The 25,147-nt window shown below is 46.1% G+C and overlaps 1 protein-coding gene across 2 annotated transcripts in view; it reads left to right on the top strand.

Annotated features, from left to right (window-relative positions):
* TANGO2 (transport and golgi organization 2 homolog) overlaps positions 1-25,147 on the top strand; it is a 193,561-nt gene that overhangs the window by 135,129 nt on the left and 33,285 nt on the right. For both annotated transcript variants that reach the window (XM_030219097.1, XM_030219098.1), the window contains exon 6: positions 23,762-23,832. In XM_030219097.1, the coding sequence (XP_030074957.1) occupies positions 23,762-23,832 (71 nt within the window). The remainder of the gene's footprint in view (positions 1-23,761; positions 23,833-25,147) is intronic.

The raw sequence follows: 25,147 nt of genomic DNA, 5'->3' as shown, positions 1-25,147 counted from the left end.
CTTTCGGATCAAGGCCTCAAAACTTCTTCATTCCATCTTCACCTTGTAGCCATTTCAGCCTACTATACTGCTTTTCAGGGAAAATCTCTTACTGCCCACCCCATTGTTTCCTGATTCATGAGGGGCCTCATGAACATTAGACCACCCATCCAAGTCCCTGAGGATCTTAATTTATGTTAGCCAAGCTTATGGACCATTCTTTTGAACCTCTGGGGGCTGCTTCTTTGAAGCACATATTTTGGGACCTTTTCTGATTGCCATCACAGCTGCCAAACAGATCAGCAACTGCTTTAGTTCATTACCCTCAATACATTCAGTTTTCCCACAATAAAGTAGCCCTTCGTACTCACCCTAAATTTTTATCCTCCCTTCATTTTTTTCTATCACCCCATGCTTCGCAGGCTGAGTCTTCTCTTCACACCATAGATGTCAGATGGTACTTCCTTTACTACCTAGACTGCACAAAGGATATAAGAACATCTACTTAACTTTTTGTACTGGATGTCCGATTTGCTTTTCTTTTTGCTACTCCCTCCAAGACCTGGAACCCACAGGTCATATTGGGCCACATAGTCTTCAAACAAAAGCTACTTCTGTTGCAGACATTTGCAAAACAACTACTTGGGCGACTGAACATATATTCACTAAGCATTTGAACCAATCCTGTTCTCAAGATGCTGCTTTTGGACAAACAGTATTGCACAACCTCTTTGCATGTTAGTCAGTGTTTTCCTGGATCCCCCTCCCGGTTTTTTTCTTGGGCCACTCTGACAGACTAATTATGTGGCCCTTAGCTAGGGACTCACCTGGATTAGGCATGTATTCCCCACTTGCTGTCTGTGGAGAAAGCCAAAGTTGCTTAGCTGTAACAGGAGTTCTCCGTCGACAGCAGGGGAATTCAGCCACACGCGCCTTTCCTACAGAAAAACAATAAAAATGCAACATACTGCTTTCTTTAGCTTTGATATAGACTGAGGAGGCTTGTGGAAATGAAGCAATGTGAGACTTCCCACACATGGTCAGAGAGGTAATTTGAAATCTCTCTGAGCTATTAGAACATCCGGCATGCAGGCAGTGTCAGATGATGTCACCTGGAGTGTGGCTACAGGCCCCTGCTGTCTACAGCGAACGCTTGTTACAGGTAAGCAACTTCGCTTTCTATGCACAGGAGGAAAAGAGAGGATTGCAATGTTGTATGTAATGAGGCTAGCTAGAAAACAAATTCATAGAAAATCTAAGAGGATTTTTTAAATTATTTTTTTGCCATTCCAGCAGATATTTGATTTGCATCAGCTGCAGGGAAGATCATGAGAAGTGATCTACAAAACTTATCATGACAGTTAAGCTTTAATGTGAAGAAATATAGGGTGAGACATTTGGGGAGCAGAAGTTCAAAGGAGCTGTATGCAGTAGTTGTTGAGAGGCTCATATGCACAGATCTGGCAAGAGACCTCAGACTGATAGTGTCTGAGGATCTCAAGGTGGTGAAACAATGTTACAGTGGCCAAGTTCAGAAGGATGCAAGGTTGCATTGAGAGGGGTATAACCAGCAGAAAAAATGGAGGTGATAATGCCCCCTATATAAGTCATTGATGAGACCACATTTGGAGTACTTTGTTCAGTTTTGGATGCCATAGCTTGCTAAAGACATAGGAATGTGACCATAATGGTATGGGATTTGCACAAGAAGATGTATTGGAGGAAAGGGACAAGGGAGATGTGATACAGACAGATAGTAAGGAACAAAATAACCTTTTCCAAACAGGAAGGCAATACAACTAAAAGGCATGAATTGAAACTGTAAGGAGGGAAAATTTAAAAGCAACATCAGGAAATACTTTTCACAGAGGTGATGGATGAGAAAATGTTGATGGAATTCAAAAAGGTGTGGGATAAACACAGAGGCTTCCTAAAGTATTGCATTAAGAGGCAAAGAGGGGAGCAGACTGAACCCGGATCAGTTATAATCCTAAAGACAAAGGGGGAAACCCATACAGAGTTGCAGGTAGAATCTTGGCTTCTTTTCCGGACAGACTGTCATTTACTATTTTACTATGGCCCTTATTATAAGAAGCTCTATTTGTGTTTTGGATGTCTGTAAACCAGCATGTAGACATCATATTGCATGGATGTCCAATCCTGATTTTTATAAAGCCAGGATATGGATGTCTAAAACTGCAGTATGTCTATAATGGCAAGAGGGTGTGGCCTTTGCATGTTTTGGGCAGGACTAGGGAAGGGCCCAAATATGAATGTCCAAATCTGATTTCAGAAGTCAAAGGAACATCTATGACCAAAAAGATGAATGTTATTTAGACCTGGTACTTGGCATGTTGAGGTTACAGAAAGGTGCTCTACTTTGAGCAGCTGACCACTGGAGGCATTAAGGCAAGTCGCATCCTTAATCCCCCAGTGATTGCTGGCCCCTTCCCTCCCCGAATGTGAAACTAGCAAGGAATACCAGCCTCTTTGGCAGCTACAGAAACTATGGACGTTCATGGTACTAAATTCTTTTCAAAATTATCTTCTTACTAGACCTCCATGCAGAGTTGAAGAGTAGTCTAATGGTTAGTGTAGTGGTCTGAGAACCAAAGGACCTAGATTCAAATCCTATTTGAGCTCTTTGTTTTTGTTTTGTTTTTTAATTGTGAGTCCTTCAGGGACAGAAAAATACCTGCTGTACCTGAATTATGAGAAACCTGCAAGCTCGAAGGCTATTGAAGTGGTGTACATTCAGATGTAGTATTTTTCTGTCCCTGGAATGCTCACAGTTTAAAAGAAAACAAAATCACAAACAGCTCATGATTAGAGGGTTCATTTTTTCAAGCTGAGGACTGGAATAAAGCAACTTGCAAGGATTTGAAATAGGAGGAAAACTCCTGAGTGGCTCATGATGCCAGATCCCAGCCTTGGTTCCAATTGAGCTAGAAGTCCAAAAGCAGCAGTGGGAAAACTGCCACATCAAAACCACAAAATACAAACACAAAGCTAGAAATATCAGACAATGAAAGAAACATATATACTCTATATTATTTTTGAAGACTAAGAGAAAAGTAGCTTTTACTTGACTGTTTTATTTAAAAGAGAAAAAAAAGTGAAATAGTTCTTGCCTTTATGGGACCGAGTGTCTACACCCTCCTTTCTGGGCCAAGACATTATCTGGGCAGCCAGGGCAGACAATGAGAAATGGAAGGCATTCAGTGATAAATGATCAAGGTGCCCCAGCCTTCATCAATATTAGCTCTCAGAAGCCAGTCTGTCATTTTCACATATATCTCTAAGGCCAAAGAACCTAAATAACTACCAGAAACAGAGGTCTTAAGATTTATTCCTTATTTTGTTCTCTGAGTGACTATATCCTAAATTTGACTGATGCTATCCTAATACAAAATAGATGGGGCAAAAAAACTGACATTTCCTTAAAGATAATCCATTCTTCATTATCCACTGCTTGACCTCCAAGCTATTTATTGAAACAATACAGAAAAGTCAACAATTCTTTACCAGCAAACACTGGACACCACAGAATGTTTAAATGAAACCTTGAATTCCTACATAGTAATGTGAAGTGTCATTTTAGAAAGGATGTCCAGCTCAGAATAGGGATGTTGAAGTCTGTATGTCACATATGAATATCCATTTCTCATGTATTTTATAACAGGATCTGCCCACATTCTAAAATGCATGAGAAATGGATGTCCAAGTGCTGGTGACATCAGTATGAGCATCCATTTTACAAAATGGAATGACCACATTTTGAATGGTGCAAAACAGGGGACATGGACATGTTTGTGGCAGCATAAGAATGTCCATATTATAAAAACAATCTTTTCCAAACAGAAAGGCAATACAACTAAAGGGCACAAAATGAAATTGTAAGGAGGAAAAATTTAAAAGCTCCATGGTGCATCCGCGCCTCGATTATTGTGTGCAATTCTGGTCAGCGCATCTCAAAAAAAGATATAGTGAAATTAGAAAATGTACAGAGAAGGGCAGCGAAAATGATAAAGGGGATGGGACAACTTCCCTATGAGGAAAGGCTAAAGCAGCTAGGGCTCTTCAGCTTGGAGAAAAGACAGCTGAGGGGAGATATCATGGAGGTCTACAAAATAATGAGTGGAGTGGAACGGGTAGACGTGAATCGCTTGTTTACTCTTTCCAAAAATACTAGGTCTATGGAGCATGCAATGAAGCTACAAAGTAGTAAATTTAAAACAAATCAGAGAAAATATCTCTTCACTTAAGTGTAATTAAACTCTGGAATTTGTTGCCAGAGAATGTAGTAAAAGAAGCTTAGCGGGGTTTAAAAAGGTTTGGATAGCTTCTTAAAAGAAAAGTCCATAAGCCATTGTTAAAATGGACTTGGGGAAAATCCAGTGCTTATTTCTAGGATTAGCAGCATAAAATCTATTGTAGTGTTTGGGATCTTGCCAGGTACTTGTAACCTAGATTGGCCACTGTTGGAAACAGGATACTGCGCTTGATGGACCTTCGGTGTGTCCCATTATGGCAGTACTTATGAACTTATCAGGAAATTCTTTTCACAGAGGTGATGGATGAGAAAATGTTGATGGAATTCAAAATGGTGTGGGATAAACACAGAGGCTTCCTATGTAGCATGAAGATGGAATAAAGGTATTGCACATTTCCACTCATTGTAAGCTTAAATAACTTTTACATTTTAAAGAATTAAGAGGCAAAGAGGGGAGTAGACTGAACCCGGCATCAGTTACAAGTCTATACACAAAGGGGGAAACCCATACAAAGTTGCAGGTAGAATCCTGACTGTTTTTGCAGGCAGACTGGGCCATGCAGTAGGAATGGATCCTCAGAAGCTTAGCCAAAATTGGGTGGCGGAGCAGGTGGGGGAAGAGAGGTTGGTGGTTGGGAGGCGAGGATAGTGGAGGGCAGACTTATACGGTCTGGGCCAGAGCCGGTGATGGGAGGCGGGACTGGTGGTTGGGAGGCGGGAAATACTGCTGGGCAGACTTGTACTGTCTGTGCCCTGAAAAAGGCAGGTACAAATCAAGGTAAGGTATATGGTAAGGGATTTGCATTACAAGACGTATGAGGAGAGACTTGATGACCTGAACATGTATACTCTGGAAGAAAGGAGAAACAGGGGTGTTATGATACAGACGTTCAAATATTTGAAAAGTATTAATCCGCAAACGAACCTTTTCCGGAGGTGCGAAGGCAGTAGAACGAGAGGACATGAAATGAGATTGAAGGGGGGCAGACTCAAGAAAAATGTCAGGAAGTATTTTTTCACAGAGAGAGTAGTGGATGCTTGGAATGCCCTCCCGCGGGAGGTGGTGGAAATGAAAACGTTAACAGAATTCAAACACGCGTGGGATAAACATAAAGGAATCCTATTCAGAAGGAATGGATCCTAAGGAGCTAGCCGAGATTGGGTGGCAGAGCCAGCCGGTGGTGGGAGACGAGGATAGTGCTGGGCAGACTTACACGGTCTGTGCCGGGGCTGGTGGTTGGGAGGCGGGGATAGTGCTGGACAGACTTATACGGTCTGTGCCCTGAAGAGGACAGGTACAAATCAAAGTAGGGTATACACAAAAAGTAGCACATATGAGTTTGTCTTGTTGGGCAGACTGGATGGACCATGCAGGTCTTTTTCTGCCGTCATTTACTATGTTACTATGTTACATATGAGTTTATCTTGTTGGGCAGACTGGATGGATCATGCAGGTCTTTTTCTGCCGTCATCTACTATATTACTATGATCTTGACTGGGTTAGAATCTTAGCAGCCAGCTGGCGTCTAAGCTTCATGGGATGCATCCTTGATACAGCTTTATGCGAAACATGTTGGATCTTCAATCCCCGAGATGACATATTTTCCAGCATATATTTTTCAGATGAGTACAATTTCCTTTAGATGAATTGAGTGATTGAGTAATTTTTAAGACATTCTTGAATGTTTATTGCAAAATAGCAAGTATTTTTGATCGGTTGGTTGATGACGAAGTGGGTGCTGTAATTCTTTCAGTGTTAAGTTTGTGCACACTGGGAAGTCACACCGCTGAGGCCATCTGGTCTGTTTCAAATACTGTGGATCTTTATTGGATGTTACACTGGTTGGAGATCCACAAATTATAAGCCAAAATTTCAGAGTTCAAAGTATAAAATGGCCATATTGACATCTAGCAGAGCAGAGAAGTAACCTAATATTAGAGCAGTGGGATGTCTTGAATACATTGTAAATCTGAGTGAGGTGTTAGCTTCCTCGGCCAAGTGGAGACCTTTCTTTTTTCGTTTTTGTTTTTTGTTTTGGAAGGGAGGGGGGATTGCTGACTGGGCATTGCATTTGAGGGAAAGGCTATAAAACACAATGCCTTTGTCTCTTGTATCTTGTAAGGCAGTTTCAAGCCATAAATTGTAGTTTCCTGTTCCATGTTCCTATGATTGGAAGTGTTATCTTTTTGCAGAAAACAATAAACAAATCATTAAAATAAAATAGAGCAGTGGGCTAAGAACCAGAGGGCACAGTTTCAAATCCCACTTCAGTAATGAAGCATGCAGTAAATACAGGTCAGAAAAGAGAAAGGTCGCCTGCCTTAGGACAGTCTCCTCTTATCTCATTGAGACTTTAGAAAAGGAGCACATTTCTGGTGGGTTGCAAACATCACCAAACTGGAAAACTAAGGATAAAATTCAAAAAGCCCTGAACCATAAGGAAGCAAAACCACAAATCTTTGAAGTGACTACCATTACTGAAATTCTCTTTAGCAAAGTAAAGTTCTTTTGCATAGTGTGCCACAGTGCAGAAAGCCTTTTAAATAGAACTTAAGTGGGGCCACATACTGATCTATCTTGGTATTGCTATACTTGAATACAATGTGTTTCTTTTATCTGCATACATTCTAGGGTTTTGTTCTAAATATATGGTCTTGAACTGTAAGTACTTATTACTCATGTCTGTCTGTTGTTAAGGTAGTGCTAGCTGTAAGATGTGATCCATGACCAATGGAGGCCTGGGACTCTTTCTGATTCTCTCATGTCAGCTCAGTCTGAGCAGTCTTATACCTGCTTATTCAATTTTAATAGTATTTCAAATTATTAGGCTTAGAAAGTGCATCTTAGAGGTGAATAAATAATGTTTAAACTTTATCTTTAGAGTTAGGAAGGTACCCAGCTGTCCTTTACTTTACAGTTTTTCATTGCTCATCAAAAGCATGGTTTGCTCTTCTTTCTATATAGAGTTCATAACCTAGGCAACTGTGACTCCTTGACCTCACCCCGATAGCTCTATATTAGCTTGCTTATAAATAAGCACACAAACACATGTAATTGAAATGGTAACAACTTGGCTGCAGTTTTATTCATAACTCTCTCTTTATGAAATTAGGGCACCTGAGCTATCCAAAAGCTTCTCAGCCTCAACATAACTTTTTCCAGTCTGCCGCCATCAGCAAGACTGCTAATTCACATAAAACTCCTGAACTCCCCTGCTGCATAGCAAGGGGATTCAACTTGAGGTGCAATTATCTCAGCAGACTTCCTCTGGATTCAGGCTCGGGTACACCTGCCACCAGCCTGTGGTAGTATCACATGCCCCAGGCCTAATACCCATCAGCTGCACTCAGTTGTGGCCAAGAACACGTTCTCTAGTATGTTATGCAAATAATTGGTAAACAAATCATTCCAAATGTCAGAAAGATGAACACTGTCCTTCCAGAAAAAAACCTTCACAGAGATCCTCAGTCCACCTATGCGATACCTGCAGCCTACCTAGCTGGAGGACCCAGGTTGCAATCTGTCTATTAACTTTCTTCCTTCCTCTCCCCCATAGCCTTGTTTGTGGCACAATCTGGGTATGATATCTGACCAGATAATTAGGGTGCAGGCAAAAAGCTGTGAAATGACGGACAGGTCGTGTCTAGCTATTTGCACCAACTTGTTGCAAGACTGGGCTCCCAAGTCGTTACCACCTAGATGTTTGACAGTGAGGCATATTTTCAAAGCACTTAGCCTTCCAAAGTTCCATAGAAACCTATGGAACTTTGGAAGGCTAAGTGCTTTGAAAATATGCCTCAGTGACACTTGGGGAGTCCAGCTTGACCGATCTATGCTAGAGGAATGGGATAAGGTGAGCCCATCTCATTCCCCCAACCCCTATCCAATGCATTCTTACGCCCTTGGGAGCTAACCCAAGTTGAGGGTCATGAGGTCTTGCCTTAGCTTGTGCAGCTCATTTGACAAGAGTGTCTGACAATCCACACGATTTTCACCCCAAAAGCGCAACCCACTGTAATAGAACAAAAACAAGGTTACATTAATGGGAGGCGTAGGGACCATCAGGGATCTCAGATCTCACATAAGTCTTATATGCCTCCGATTTCCATCTACCTATTCTCTTTATTGCCACTGGGGAAAGCCCCTCTGCTGCTACATTAGTGGCAGTGCCTATCCTAAATGAATGGGTCCCAAGGTTGTTAGGGTTGTACCCTGCCCTCTGCAAACATCTGCGTAGCACTGCAGTGAACTGGAATAATATGAGGGGAGAAACCGTCCTGATGAATCAAGAAAGGTTCTCCCCCCCCCCCCCCACCTAAAAAAAAGCAAGTCTAACTGCCATGTAAGTCCTCGTGTTCAGCACAGGACAAGTAAGGAGGGGAGTCAGCATGTGTTAGTATGATGACTTGCCCGTCTGATCTGTTTTAGATCTATGAATTATCAACCAGAGGCTTGTTTCCTCAAGGACAACGCTGCTGTGCAATAGCCTGCATTCTCCGAGGACAAGTAGGCTGCTTGTTCTCACTGATGGGTGATGTCCACGGCAGCCCCTCTAATCGGAAACTTCACTAGCAAAGTCCTTTGCTAGTCCTCGCGCGCCCATGCGCACCGCGCATGCGCGGCCGTCTTCCCACCTGAACCGGCTCGTGTTGGTCAGTCTTCTTTTGTCCGCGCTCGGTACGGTCGTGTTTGCGCCGTTCGTGCCCCCTAAGTTGACCCTCGCGCGTCTTTTTGACTTTTCGCTAGTAAAAAAAAAAAAAAGGGATTTCGGAGAAGGGCCTTTTGGTCTTTTTCCCTTCCCCGTATTTCTAGTTTTTGGCCCCGTTAAGTTTTCTTTCGTTTTCGGGGTAGGCCCCTTTGAGGCCTTGGGTCGTGTTTTATTCTCCCCATCTTTTTGGTGCCTTACCGCAATTACGAGTTTTGATTTCGCCGGCGTGATTTTTCCGCCCATGTCATCGAAGTCTCCCAGCGGCTTCAAGAAGTGCACCCAGTGCGCCCGGGTAATCTCGCTCACTGATAGGCACGTGTCGTGTCTTCAGTGTCTGGGGGCTGGGCACCGCCCGCAGGCCTGCAGTCTTTGCGCCCTTTTACAGAAAAGGACTCGGGTAGCGAGATTGGCCCAGTGGAACGTTTTGTTCTCGGGCTCTTCGTCAGCATCGGCACCGGGAGTATCGAGTGCGTCGACGTCGACAGCGTCAAGACCTCCGCCCTCGGCCGCGACGGTATCGATTGCATCGAGGCATCGACCCTCTGCATCGTCGGGGCCGAGACATTGGAAGGCTGCGTCGGCGTCGGTGGTACCGGGACCTCCACTACTGCTGATGTCGTCGGACGGTGGTGCTTCGTCTGGAGTGCAGGTGAGGGCTGTCCATTCCCCTGCTGGTGGCGGTGAGCCTTCGGGTGGGTCTCCCCCTACCCTGAGGGCTCCTGCGGTACAGCCCCCCCGAGACCGACCTTCTTCGGCCTCGGCCCCGAGGAAGCGACGGTTGGATTCTACGTCCTCCTCGTCGGTACCGGGAAGCTCCGGTGACATGCTTCGTTTGAAAAAGTCAAAGAAGCATCGACACCGGTCTCCTTCCCGCGTCGGTACCGAGAGCTCTGGGTCGCCGAGGGAGTCGGCACCCAGTAGGCATCGGCACCGGGAGGACCGCTCACCCTCTGTTCAGGAGGTGTCGATGTGCTCCACCTTGGACAGCCCGGAACAGCCTCCACGCCCGGAACAGACTCTGACTTCGACTCCTGCATCGGCTTCCATGTCTTTCTCCACAGCCGCCCTGCACGAGAGTCTCCGGGCCGTTCTCCCAGAGATCCTGGGAGAGCTGTTGCGCCCTTCCCCTCCAGTACCGGGGGTGCTTGCGCCTCTGGTACCGTCGAGTGAGGCGCCGGCTGGCCCCTTGCCCGGGGTGAGGTCTCCGACATCGGTGCCGCTTGCAGTACCGACTGCGGTAGCCTCCCAGGAAGGCTCCCCGACGACGTCGGCGGAGGGAGCTTCGCCGGTGCGGGCGAGGGAGTCTACCTCTCGACGCTCCCACCGTGGCCGTGGTTCCACGGAGTCGAGCCGGGCACGGCTTCAGACACAGGTTCGTGAACTTGTGTCTGATACCGATGGTGAGGCCTCGTGGGAGGAGGAGGAGGACGTCAGATATTTCTCTGATGAGGAGTCTGATGGCCTTCCTTCTGATCCCACTCCCTCCCCTGAAAGGCAGCTTTCTCCTCCCGAGAGTCTGTCTTTTGCGGCCTTTGTCCGGGAGATGTCTACGGCCATCCCCTTCCCGGTGGTTGTGGAGGACGAGCCCAGGGCTGAAATGTTTGAGCTCCTGGACTATCCTTCTCCACCTAAGGAAGCATCCACATTACCCATGCATCATGTCCTAAAAAAGACATTGCTGGCGAACTGGACCAAGCCTTTAAGTAATCCCCACATTCCCAAGAAGATCGAGTCCCAGTACCGGATCCATGGGGACCCAGAGCTGATGCGCACTCAGTTGCCTCACGACTCTGGAGTTGTGGATTTGGCCCTAAAGAAGGCTAAGAGTTCTAGGGAGCATGCTTCGGCGCCCCCGGGCAAAGACTCTAGAACCTTAGACTCCTTTGGGTGGAAGGCCTACCATTCCTCTATGCTCGTGGCCAAAATTCAGTCGTACCAGCTCTACACGAGCATACACATGCGGAACAATGTGCGGCAGTTGGCGGGCTTGGTAGACAAGCTCCCTCCTGAGCAAGCCAAGCCATTTCAGGAGGTGGTCAGGCAGCTGAAGGCGTGCAGAAAATTCCTGGCCAGAGGGGTGTATGACACCTTTGATGTTGCATCCAGGGCCGCTGCTCAAGGTGTGGTGATGCGCAGACTCTCATGGCTGCGTGCCTCCAACCTGGAGAATAGGATCCAGCAGCGGATTGCGGACTCGCCTTGCTGTGCGGATAATATTTTTGGAGAGAAGGTCGAACAGGTGGTAGAGCAACTCCACCAGCGGGATACCGCTTTCGACAAGTTCTCCCGCCGGCAGCCTTCAGTTTCTACCTCCACAGGTAGACGTTTTTATGGGGGAAGGAAGACTGTTCCCTACTCTTCTGGCAAGCGTAGGTACAATCCTCCTTCTCGACAGCCTGCGGCCCAGGCTAAGCCCCAGCGCGCTCGCTCTCGTCAGCAGCGTGCGCCTCAGCAAGGCCCCTCGGCTCCCCAGCAAAAGCAAGGGACGAGCTTTTGACTGGCTCCAGCAGAGCATAGCCGATATCAAGGTGTCAGTGCCGGGCGATCTGCCGGTCGGGGGGAGGTTGAAAGTTTTTCACCAAAGGTGGCCTCTCATAACCTCCAACCAGTGGGTTCTCCAAATAGTCCGGCAGGGATACACTCTCAATTTGGTTTCCAAACCTCCAAATTGCCCACCGGGAGCTCAATCCTACAGCTTCCAGCACAAGCAGGTACTTGCAGAGGAACTCTCCGCCCTTCTCAGCGCCAATGCGGTCGAGCCCGTGCCATCCAGGCAAGAAGGGCTGGGATTCTATTCCAGGTACTTCCTTGTGGAAAAGAAAACAGGGGGGATGCGTCCCATCCTAGACCTAAGGGCCCTGAACAAATATCTGGTCAAAGAAAAGTTCAGGATGCTTTCCCTGGGCACCCTTCTTCCCATGATTCAGGAAAATGACTGGCTATGCTCTCTGGACTTGAAGGACGCCTACACGCACATCCCGATACTGCCAGATCACAGACAGTATCTGCGATTTCAGCTGGGCACACGTCACTTCCAGTACTGTGTGCTACCCTTTGGGCTCGCCTCTGCGCCCAGAGTGTTCACGAAGTGCTTGGCTGTAGTAGCAGCGGTGCTTCGCAGGCTGGGAGTGCACGTGTTCCCCTATCTCGACAATTGGCTGGTAAAGAACACATCCGAGGCAGGAGCTCTACAGTCCATGCAGATGACTATTCGCCTCCTGGAGCTACTGGGGTTTGTGATAAATTATCCAAAGTCCCACCTTCTCCCAGTACAGAGACTCAAATTCATAGGAGCTCTGCTGGATTCTCGGACGGCTCGTGCCTATCTCCCAGAGGCGAGAGCCAACAACTTGTTGTCCCTCGTCTCGCGGGTGCGAGCATCCCAGCAGATCACAGCTCGGCAGATGTTGAGATTGCTGGGCCACATGGCCTCCACAGTTCATGTGACTCCCATGGCCAGCCTTCACATGCGATCTGCTCAATGGACCCTAGCTTCCCAGTGGTTCCCGGCTGCTGGGGATCTAGAAGACGTGATCCACCTGTCCACGAGTTTTCTCAAATCCCTGTATTGGTGGACGATTTGGTCCAATTTGACCCTGGGATGTCCTTTCCAAATTCCTCAGCCACAAAAAGGGCTGACTACGGATGCGTCTCTCCTGGGGTGGGGAGCTCATGTCGATGGGCTTCACACCCAAGGAAGCTGGTCCCTCCAGGAACGCGATCTGCAGATCAATCTCCTGGAGTTACGAGCGGTCTGGAACGCTCTGAAGGCTTTCAGAGATCAGTTGTCCCACCAAATTGTCCAAATTCAGACAGACAACCAGGTTGCAATGTATTACATCAACAAGCAGGGGGGCACCGGATCTCGCCCCCTGTGTCAGGAAGCCGTCAGCATGTGGCTTTGGGCTCGCCGTCAGGGCATGGTGCTCCAAGCCACATACCTGGCAGGCGTAAACAACAGTCTGGCCGACAGACTGAGCAGGATTATGCAACCTCACGAGTGGTCGCTCAACTCCCGAGTAGTGCGCCATATCTTCCAGGTGTGGGGCACCCCCTTGGTAGATCTCTTTGCATCTCGAGCCAACCACAAGGTCCCTCAGTTCTGTTCCAGACTTCAGGCCCCCGACAGATGGGCATCGGATGCCTTCCTCCTGGACTGGGGGGAAGGTCTGCTGTATGCTTATCCTCCCATACCTCTGGTCGGGAAGACTTTGTTGAAACTCAAGCAAGACCGAGGCACCATGATTCTGATTGCTCCCTTTTGGCCGCGTCAGATCTGGTTCCCTCTTCTTCTGGAGTTGTCCTCCGAAGAACCGTGGAGATTGGAGTGTTTTCCGACCCTCATCACACAGGACGAAGTGGCGCTTCTGCATCCCAACCTCCGGTCTCTGGCTCTCACGGCCTGGATGTTGAGAGCGTAGACTTTGCCTCTTTGGGTCTGTCAGAGGGTGTCTCCCGCATCTTGCTTGCTTCCAGGAAAGATTCCACTAAGAGGAGTTACTTCTTTCTATGGAGGAGGTTTGCCGTCTGGTGTGACAGCAAGGCCCTAGATCCTCACTCTTGTCCTACGCAGACCCTGCTTGAATACCTTCTGCACTTGTCTGGTCTCAAGACCAACTCTGTAAGGGTTCACCTTAGTGCAATCAGTGCATACCATTACCGTGTGTAAGGTAAACCGATCTCAGGACAGCCTTTAGTTGTTCGCTTCATGAGAGGTTTGCTTTTGTCAAAGCCCCCCGTCAAACCTCCTACAGTGTCATGGGATCTCAATGTCGTTCTCACCCAGCTGATGAAACCTCCCTTTGAGCCACTGAATTCCTGCCATCTGAAGTACTTGACCTGGAAGGTCATTTTCTTGGTGGCAGTTACTTCAGCTCGTAGAGTCAGTGAGCTTCAGGCCCTGGTAGCCCAGGCCCCTTACACCAAATTTCATCATAACAGAGTAGTCCTCCGCACTCACCCTAAGTTCTTGCCAAAGGTTGTGTCGGAGTTCCATCTGAACCAGTCAATTGTCTTACCAACATTCTTTCCCCGTCCTCATTCCTGCCCTGCTGAACGTCAGCTGCACACATTGGACTGCAAGAGGGCATTGGCCTTCTATCTGGAGCGGACACATCCCAACAGACAGTCCGCCCAATTGTTTGTTTCTTTTGATCCCAACAGGAGGGGAGTGGCTGTGGGGAAACGCACCATATCCAATTGGCTAGCAGATTGCATTTCCTTCACTTACGCCCAGGCTGGGCTGGCTCTTGAGGGTCATGTCACGGCTCATAATGTTAGAGCCATGGCAGCGTCGGTAGCCCACTTGAAGTCAGCCACTATTGAAGAGATTTGCAAAGCTGCGACGTGGTCATCTGTCCACACATTCACATCTCATTACTGCCTGCAGCAGGATACCCGACGTGACAGTCTGTTCGGGCAGTCAGTGCTTCAGAATCTGTTCGGGGTTTAGGATCCAACTCCACCCCCCTAGGCCCATGTTTTGTTCTGTTCCAGGCTACACTCTCAGTTAGCTGGAAAAATTGTTAGGTCAATCTCAGTTATGTCCTCGCTGTTGCGAGGTCCAGTTGACCATGTTTGTTGTTTTGAGTGAGCCTGGGGGCTAGGGATACTCCATCAGTGAGAACAAGCAGCCTGCTTGTCCTCGGAGAAAGCGAATGCTACATACCTGTAGAAGATATTCTCCGAGGACAGCAGGCTGATTGTTCTCACAAACCCGCCCGCCTCCCCTTTGGAGTTGTGTCTTCCCTTGTCTTTGTCTTGCTACATACGGGACTGACGAACACGAGTCGGTTCGGGCGGGAAGACGGCCGCGCATGCGCGGTGCGCATGGGCGCGCGAGGACTAGCAAAGGACTTTGCTAGTGAAGTTTCCGATTGGAGGGGCTGCCGTGGACGTCACCCATCAGTGAGAACAATCAGCCTGCTGTCCTCGGAGAATACCTTCTACAGGCATGCAGCATTCGCTTTCTACGTGTGTTCTCTTAGAGGGGACAACCAATTTGCATATCCAAAAAGTCCCAAAAAAGACCCAAGGAATAAGCGATCCTGAAAAGGCTGGTCTCAAACTGCGAATTTCCAACCTTTGCCATTGAATGTCAAATATCTAACAATATCCTATGGGTGATAGGGAATCTTCCGTCCCATAGTCGCCTCGTCCGATTCCAACCCGCTATAAGCTTCTTTATTAGAAAACTCTTGCTAGGGTCACCCCAACTTGCTCTCTTCATGAAGGACACAGCAGTTACTTGAGCAGCTACTGTAGCACTTGCCCCTTTTGCCCAAACAATGTATTCAACCATCAAACGCTCCGGAATTGGACTGCTGTGCCAGCCGCACTCTGCCAGGAAAGAGCTAACTCTGTTGAATCTCTTGTGTAGGCTTTCCAGGTTCCTGGTGCAATGGAGTTTCGCAGCGGCCCCCATTCTTCGAGGCTCCAAACTGCCACAGGTATTCTGCGATGCACTCTCCCTTCAGTTCAGCTTGCGGAGCAAGTTCACAAAACAATTCCCACTTGGAACGAGTTAGTGCATCAGCAATACATTTATCAAAGTAAAATTGCCCCCCAAACCGGAAGCCCAGTATGGGGAAATTATCAGGGTGTACAAGTAGTAACTGAAAGGTGGATTCGATGTCCGCCCAGCCCATGAGTGCTCTCTGCCCACAATGCTGCAACAACCAAACTACCTGATCAAAGGAGGCACATTGGATACAGCATGCCTCGGGGTGGGGGGGGGGGGGGATATCATTCACAGAGCTGCCTCCTGGATAAATTGTAGATGAATGTAAACTTCACAGGTTCTTTCTTAGGCACAATGGCCAAAGGGGATTCCACCATGTTGTCAAACAGCCTATGCTTGAAAGGACCAGCAACCCTCCCCAACTCAACCTCTCTGTTTATCTTATCCTGCACAATACAGAAAAAGCACCATATGGACACTGGATTCTTGGCATAGCTCCTCTCTATGGAACCTGTGTAGGGAATTTTAAAACCAAATGCAAAACCCTCCTTCAGGACCTGGCCATCCCTCTTATTCGGATATCTGGTAAACCATAGCCACATTCCTTTCCAGATCTACAGGAGAGGGGGCCTTCTGGAAGATGTTGGTGCTATTGCTGGGGAGGATGCCTGTCTGAGGCCTTTTTACTGCAATTAGCTGATGTTTGCACGGCTCCACATAATGAGCAATCAAGTCTATATTTGCAGTTTTTGTAGGCTGCAGGACGCTCTGTTGAAATGCCAGCAGACTCCGTCCTGAGAGCCTGTGCTCCTTCCTTGCCCCCCATGTGCAGCCTGCCAAAAGGACCTGTTATGGGCATTGGCGAATGGCCCTTGGTTGGTCATGATGTATAACCATAGATCCACGTCTTTGGAATCCTAAGGAATTCTCTTCCATTTTGTCCCAGAACTCCTCATCATACTTTAACCATCTATATCCCTCATAGTCCCTGTAAGCTAATAAGATGTTGTAAGCATAGGCTAACATGGGGCTAAATCAGGATGGGTCAGCCCGGCCGACCATGTCTATTACCTGCAGGAAGGAAAATAAACGGAGCAGATCGTTGACAAAACAAAACATAATTTATTAGTAAAAACCAATGGAATATACACACACAAATAGCCCGACACAGGCCGTGTTTCGCCCAACAGGGCTGCTTCAGGGGCTACACAACAGTCCTTCACTGTCAAGTGTAATGAGCACATATAAAATGTCCTGCAATTGAATATAAAGAAGATCACCTTGATTTGAAAAAACAGCTGGATCAGAGATGCCAAAACATAGAATGCTGACTTGATGTCAGTCCAACAGTCTCTTATCTCTGAGATCTTCTTTATCCCTTTTCCTCCCCTCCAATAACTGAAAAAAATGTCAGTAATCTTCCGCTTCTTTATCTTTTTTTTTTTTTTCTGGTAGATCTGAGGACTGTTTCCTACAAGCAGGGAAGATGATTGCTTTCCCCTGGTACAGGTGCTTCCCCCACTCCTAATTGTGTGTCCTCGTCTGAAGAGGAGGAAGAATTAGAGCTGCTATCACTTCTGGATCCACTAGATTTTTCCTTCTTCTTCTTCCCCTTCCCTCTTTTCTTTTTCTTTCTTTTCTCCACCACAGTGGCCGCCAGACTGGAATTGTTGGACAATGCCTCTGCCAAGCTGATACCTAAAGTCCGTTCAGGCTCGACTGGTGGCTGTGAACCCTGCCGGTTGCTACCAGCTGCCATGGGTAAGGTGTTCCCACCCTCACCCACCCCATTGTCAGCTTGCATCACCACACCCGTTAGAGGTGCTGCCTACAGCCAATGTACAACTAAATTTTTGTGTTACCATAGAACTATTATTACCTGCAGCCACCTCCGAAGAAGGGGCTCGAGCCTCTGCTATATCTAAGGGCACTCCTGCTGTCATATTAGATGCTTGCAGTACTTCTGTGCCCAATGAACTACTATTGTGAACACGATTGCATTTTTTGTTGTTGTCATAGAAATGTATCTGTGCAGTATGATGGGCCACTTTATAACCGCCTCGAAACTGGCTATAATTGGCTGGCAATGTCTGATGAGTGGAGCTAGGAGATATGGGCCCAGGGCCTTGACTACTCAGGCCGAGGGTCTGGAAAGGGGCCGATGGAGGGCCATAACTCGGCCACGCTCCATACATCGGAACATGCGGAGGGTAAACCCAGCCAGCATGATAGGGAAGCATTGTGCCTTGGGGAAAAGAATGCCACAGCCTGAGGCTGGGCCCAGGGTTTCCTGACAGAGAGGCGTCTGCCCCATAAGACGGTGGCTGGGGAGTCATAGAGCCAGGATAAGCATGACTGCAGGCCAGTACAAAGGAGTCGCAAGTCTGGGTGTAGCTGGCATGCCTCATACTGCTACATAGGGCATGTTCAGTGTGTCTGCCACTGCTTGCTACCACTGGCGGTTGTTGCTGGGTGTTCACAGGATTAAAGTTGTCCCCTTCGCCTCTTTCTTCCCTGTGGCACTTTTCTTTCTCTTGCTCTGTATCTTGGAGCTATTTGTGCTGTGGCTTGATCCCTATTCTGTCCCAGTGGGCTTGCGTTCTTCCCTTTCTTGAGAGGATTGCCACTGCCTATGCTGCTCTGCCTTACTTCTGAGGGCTGTTCCTCCACTCATTCTCTATGGTCCCACTCTTGTCGATGCCTGAGGGATTGGGCAGCTGCTGTTCTCCACTGATCATGTGGTTGTCCCGCTGTTTCTTGCTCTTCCATACCGGCCTCCTTCTCCATTGTGTGCCAGGGTTGAAGTGGGAGAGAAAATCTGAATAAACTGACAAAGAAAACAATCCAAACTGCTTAAATATGAACTCAACAACATATAAACAACCAGCAGCTACCGCCAGACTTGGACCCTAGCCAGTGCTGGCCTGAAACTACACCATCCTAGCCCATACAAAAAAAAGATGTTTTTGACCTACCCAAGATGGCCGCCACTGAAAGCTACAAAATAGCCAACATAGGGGCTGTCCATATGACGACTTATCCAGAACTTCCTAATATGACCACCAACTGACCTGCCTCATCAAGATGGCAGCTGCCCAATGATGACATGGGCTGACCATGGATCTGCTTATCCCTATCCCGACCTTCCCAATGTTGCTGCAGACTATCAGCTGTTGTAGTGCCCAGCTACTGGTCCTCATGAAAATGGCTGCCACCCCACCCAAATATGGCTGGCTCCCAGCCCTTCTAAACATGGCCGCCAAGAGGCTATTTAACTATTAGCGCCAGCCATATATTTTTGCAGCCACATGGTGAAGAGCTAAAGTAAGACTGGAACTGTGTGTCTGGGTTTACAGCCCACCTCACTAACCAATAGGCTGCTTTTCATTTCTTTTATATATATATATATATATATATATATATATATATATATATATATATATATATATATATATATATATATATATATATATATAGTTCTCTCTGATAACTGTCCCTTCAAACCCAAATCTAATAAGGAACAGCTGCAAAAGCACCCTAACACTGCCCTCAAACCGGCATTTGACCTGCAACATCTGGGATCTTCCTGCACCCTGAAGGCCAGACAATCCCCTTTCAGTGTGTCTGGAAGCCTAATATCTGATTATGACTGCCACACAGTCTCTCTCGCAGGCCCAGGGAACTCCTGCCCCTATTGCTGCACTCCCAGAGGCCTACAAACCTTGCTTAACACAGCTGCCCTGCTTGACCTCGCGAGACACCACTCACCTGTCTTACTGAGTAAATTAACAGCCCTGTAAGCAGTAGGATGGAACCTGCATGGGGAGGGCCAGAAAAAAATGTGGCGGAAGACCACCTCGGGCCTCAACAGGCAGTCGGGGGGATGCGACCAAGACCACCAGCCGCTCGGGGATGCCTGGCACTGTGCATTGGAGTATGTACTGCACTGATGTGCTCCTCCTGAATGCCAACTGAAAAAGGCGTTCAGGTCCTCCCCTGGGCCCTCTCTCTCTTTCTCTGCCTCCTCAGGGTGCCAGTGAGTGGCAGGAAAAGTCCCTTGCCACCCAGCACCCACCCTGCTGACCCTCCCAGTGCAGGCTCATCGGGTGCGGCGGCTCCATGCAACTGTGGAGCACTCTATCCAGACTTAGATGTTTTCAGCTAACCCCCCCCCCCCCCCCCCCCCCCACTGGAAACAGTTGAACCTATTGGTCAAATTCCAAAATGCACAGAAACAAAGTTTAATAATAATTTTAAAAAATAACACCCAAAAGCTAGTCAAGAAGTGTGTCAACATTCCTTTTCTCAGGTAAGAATAGAGTGAGCAAAAGTGATTGCTAGAGAATGTAAGTGAATCGTAAGAGGAATTCCAGTGATAGTGTGAAGAGAAAAGAGGGGGAGGGCAGGGGCAGACTGATCATATGGGCAACCAGACAGTGTCTGAGGGCCCAGGAGCTGTAGGGGACCCAGTGCCTTTCTCCCATCTGATCAGCTCTGAGCTGATCACATGGGAGAGAGGCAGTGGGCCCCCTAAAGCAAACCATTGCAGCACGTGTCCATGTCCCGATCCCCTCCGTACTCTCCCTTGGATGGCCTAGACAGAAGAAAACTGTCACGGAGCCAGCTACACAGGCACTCTGCATACTTTTTATCCATTCCTTCCAAGTGTGCATCAGAAGAAGGTGGGACCTGCCAAGCTATGCAGAGAGAATGCTTGCATGGCTTGCTCTGTGACCATTTTCTTCTGTCTGGGCTGCCCATGGGAGAGTGCAGAACGGATCTGGACACTGACAGGTACTACCACAGTTTGTTAGTTGAAATCTGGGATGGAATGGGGGGCTGGGGGGGGGGGGGGCCCAATTACCTTTGCTGCCTGGGAGCCCAGATCACTGTCAGTCTGCCCCTGGGAGACGGGAAGGTTGGTGGATGATTAGATAGTGACAGGAAGTAACATTTTTATGGCTCATAATGCCCTTATAAATTCCAGTATGTCTGATCAAAACTTGCATTCCTGATCATAAAAGTGGAGTGGTTCAAATTCCAGTGCTGCTACTTGTGATCTTGGGCAAGTCACTCAACCCTCCATTGCCTAGATTGTGAGCCCTCCGGGGACAGAGAAATACCCAGTGTACCTGAATGTAACTCACCTCGAGCAAAATCCAAATTAAAAAAAAAATAATAATAATAAAAGGCCTTCAATGTCAATGAAGGTGCTGCCACAGAAGAAATCAGACTGGGATGATACCTCTGTTGAGGAGTATTTTTGGGGACTATACCACTGCACGGATGATTTAGGATATGCACAAGAAAATTAAACAATACAGGAACGTACAAATGTTGTTAAAATGACCAAACCAGACTTTTATTCAAGGCATTTGGTAGTTTCTGCCCTGAGTCCCCATTTAGTCAAATTATGGGCCCAGCCAGTATCAGTCACCCTCGGTGATATAGTATTTGACTTTCTCCTGGGGACTCCTTGTGTAATTTGGGCCTTAGGCAATGTCTCACTTGCTCCCCTTTAAAGCTAGCCCTGCCTGCATCAGATAAGTAACTACTCAAGGACTATTGCAAATGGCAAACTTTAAGTATTAAGCCATTGGTGATAAACATTGTCGAGACCTAAGTGCAAGGACCTTGTTTATGTGTAGTGTACTTTATTTTTGCTGACATATTTGGAATACTGTTGTACCTAGGGTCTGCCATCTGATGGTAGAAATGAGAAATTTGCCCTCAGAGACTTTTTGCATGATGCATAGAACAAAATCTTTATTATTTATTTATTTTTTCTTAAATTAGTTAATCTAAATAGATATCTGAGCTGGACGTGGCAGGAATTTGCCTATGCACCATATATTTATTCACTCCTATCCTAGCTGAGATAATATTTAACCATCTGTCTGACCTTATGTGCATCTTTCTTTAAATTAGTCACCTTACTTTCTAACTCTTCTTACTCTCTCACCTATCTATATGTTCCATCTTTGCTTTACCCTTCACTATCTATTAAAATGTTCTATTACGTATTGTGTTCACATTGTTATTTGAATATTTTTACTGCTAATTGCCTATTGCTCTTGTTTGATCTATTCTTACTGTACAGCTCCTTGAATGAACTCCTTCAAAAAGGCGGTAAATAAATCCTAATAAATTAATTAACTCCTCTATTATGGTTTGTAGTTTGTGGAGTGGCAAGTGGAGGAATGGTCTGCTGGACAGAGCAGCTTTTTTTGTGCGAAGAGGGGGGTGCAAACAAAACAACCTCCACTCCTGCTGCCACCCAAGGTATCAAACTTGCTGATATTGTTGAGGCAAAAATTTAGTGAGGCCTGTTTCCATTGTAAATAACAGGGGAATCGCTAGCATGGTATTTTCTGGAAATGGAGTCTAACTTGACCAAGAAACAGAAATTACATCTATGGTGATCCAGCAATAATGGTGTGAGTGAGTGATGTAGAAAGTGAGCCATCTAATGGCCAAACACGATGTTATTTTTATTACTTTTCTTCTCTGCTTCCCCCCCCCCCCCCCCCCCCCGCCTTCTTTGAGAGAGTGCAATGGAAGTCTGGGATTTCTAAGTCATTTTGTTACTTGGCAGCATGTCAAATGCAAGTCTTACAAATATTAGACTGGCCCTAGGGTTTACCCCTGATAGATTTATCCAGTTCTTGCTTTGCTCCCATCCTTGTATGGATTTTCCAGGGAAGGCAGGACTAAAAACCTATACCTGGAATAGGACCAAACCAGAATTGGATCACCCTGTTTAGGCTGATCAGTCAGGTGACAACCTTGTGAAAAGAAACTGCACAATGTGATACCTGCCAGCGAGCCTTCTTAGGAGTAGCCCCCACACTCTGGAACTCGCTCCCAGAGGGGCTACGCTGAACTCAAGACTACCTCTTTCAGGAAACAGGTGAAAGCCTGGCTCTTCTCTCAAGCCTTTTAATACTATCCTTTCGCTGCACAATCTCTAATTTAGACCAGTTCCTCGTATCTTATTCAGCTGTCCATATAATTTGCCTTCAGCTTAACCACTCATCTATTTATCCCAATGGCTTTGTACTACACATCTGGTCCTATCTATATATATTTCAACTGCTCTTGCCCTCTTGATGACCTATTAAAATATTTCTTTATATTGTACAAACAGCGTTAGCATCATATCTGTGTAATTTGAATGTTCTAAAGTGTGCCTATTAATGTGTTTTATTTGTATTGTGCTGACACTTGTAAATTGTAAATTTTATGTCAAGCTGTGCCTGTTTCCACCACCTTTGGCAAATCTGTGGTAAATAAATAAATGAAACCATTATCAGACTACAAAACACCCTGCACTTTTGACTGAGGTCTTAAGTATATGCAAACTTTCCAATCTAGCCACCTAAAACTACGGATTGTGCAAATTATTTAAAAGAATTTATAAATAAATCTCAGCCACAGGTATAAAGGACAACATTCTTAATTGGTGGGAACAGTATGGATTGGAAACATTAGATATTGGGAGTTATTTTTGAATTATAATAATAATTTCTATAACTAATGGAAGATATGATTGTCTCTCTCATAGGATATGTCCTTCTGTATCTGGGGTGTTAATTATTCTCTCTTTTCAGCAGTCCTGATCTAATAATAAACTAGTCCATAAATAGAGGAGAAGTGTACCACTGCAGTTCTAGGAAAATCTTGGTGTTAGGTTTTTCCAGTTTGCATGGAATTTTATTTTTTTTTTTAAAAGGGAACAAATAAAGATCAAATGGGGAAAATTTAATAAGCAAAATCCCAATTGTCTTTCTAATTTTCTGACTTCCTCATGCCCCCTCCCCCCCATCCAAGCTACTCAAGAGTAGATTTAAACAGTGGATGCAAAAGGATAGACAAGGCAGATTCAAGATTTTCTCACTTGGACAGGGCTTTGCATTCCAGAGTAGACTGCACAGACCAGAAGACTTTCCAAGGGAGCAAAGCTTACAACTCCCTTAGAATTTGGGGACAGGATTCTCAAATGCTTTGCTCAATCACTGTTGCTGCAGGCAGAGCAGCTGTCCATAATCAAGGCGCCTTGGACATCCTCTATTGGTACCTTCAGTAAGAATTGTGTAAGAGGATATTTTGGAAGACTGGTGGCATAACTAAAGTCTTGAAGCTTTACCTGAAGATACCGTAGATTTAATCTCAGTAACAGAATATAGGAGTACTGATTGGTGGAAGGGGGGGGGGGGGGGGGAATGAGGGAGGTTTTACTGAGTTAGTTTGCATAACATTAGAATGTTACCAAGACTATAAGGGTTCTTTTTTTTTTCTTTTGAATTTCCAGGAGACTTGTTTTTATTTGTATTTTTCTAGTACCGCCAAGGGAGATGTTATGTACTATTATGGATCCAAAGGAGAAGCAGAACCAGTCCCCTTACAACCCGGTGGGTTATTTCATAAAGTGTGTGTGATTATTTGTTACTGCCTAAAAATGTGCTGGGAAGGACTCTTAGAATTGAGAAATGATTGCTTATGGAGCACTATATTTTAAAGCTGTGTACTTTTTAAGTGAATGTTGTTTCTTTTAAAGTAGCTCTGTAGCTGTAAAAAAATCTCTAAACTGTTTTTCCAAGAAATGGTATGGTAAAGAGAGAAGAAGCAATTGCCCAGATGTGTTAACTCCTGTGATTTTTAGTGAGTGGATCCTGGTGAATCCAAATGAGGAAACCCAGGATATTTTTTGTTCCCTTGGCATTGATAGTTTTTGGATTTCTGATGTTTACTCTTTGAATGTTCCTTCAGAAGAATTTTAGTTATTTGAAGGAAAAAAAAAAGCGCTGTCAATTAAAAGGATTTACATACGAACAGCTGCATAATGCTGCAGTGAGCGCTTTAGCTGGTGAGTTGGTAGCTACATAATGAGAATGGCCATGTACGCCTCCTGCTGTCTCAATCACACATTTTCATGGTGCACCTGATATATCTTAACAAGAATGAGAACAGGAATTGTCACATTGGGCTCAATATTCAGCTGGCATCCATCATCGTTTTGTTCACTGCTGCTGGCATCGTACTGCCATGTCCGGGCTCCAGCATTGAATTTCCGGGTATATGGAGCCGGTGAAAACATAGCTGGTTAAGTGCAACATTTAACACCTAACTGGCTATGAAGAATTGCACAAAGATAAGACTTTGTTTTATGCAGTCCTGTTTATGCAGTTATCTTAGCCAGTTAAGTGCTGAAAATCGGAACTTTACTGGCTAGGTGTTCACTCTGCCCCTGCCCCCTGGAGTGTCCCCAAACTATCTGGTTTCGGCTTGGGCACTAATCGGGCATTTCAACGGCAGTGATCTGTGGTGCTGACCCTAGAGGGTTAGAATTGCAGAACAGTAGTTTAAAGAATATCTAATGCAATGGCTGCTTAACAGCAGTTGAAATTGATGCATATTAGAGCTTGCAAAAGTTGTGGCATTGTCTTGAACCCTAGCCATTCCACAACTAAAAGGCAAATAACAGGTTTATAGTGGTTTAGGCAAATTATTGATAGACATTCTAAAATCACAATATAAGTAAGTTTATGAAGTGGAAGTGTTCGCAGTGAAGGAAAGTGAAATAGATCCCTCACAAAAAAAAAAAACAGCTATATCACAACCAACTTTAAATCATGTATTCAATGCATTACTGTATCTGCTGTCCAAAAAAGTCTTCAAAGGGTTGTTATAATTATCCATGTATTTCAAAACAGTATCCAAAAACTA

Source organism: Microcaecilia unicolor, chromosome 11 (assembly GCF_901765095.1).
Source record: "Microcaecilia unicolor chromosome 11, aMicUni1.1, whole genome shotgun sequence".
Taxonomy (NCBI): domain Eukaryota; kingdom Metazoa; phylum Chordata; class Amphibia; order Gymnophiona; family Siphonopidae; genus Microcaecilia; species Microcaecilia unicolor.
The sequence above is the reverse complement of the archived record's forward strand: the minus strand, read 5'-3'. Positions and strand labels throughout refer to the sequence as shown.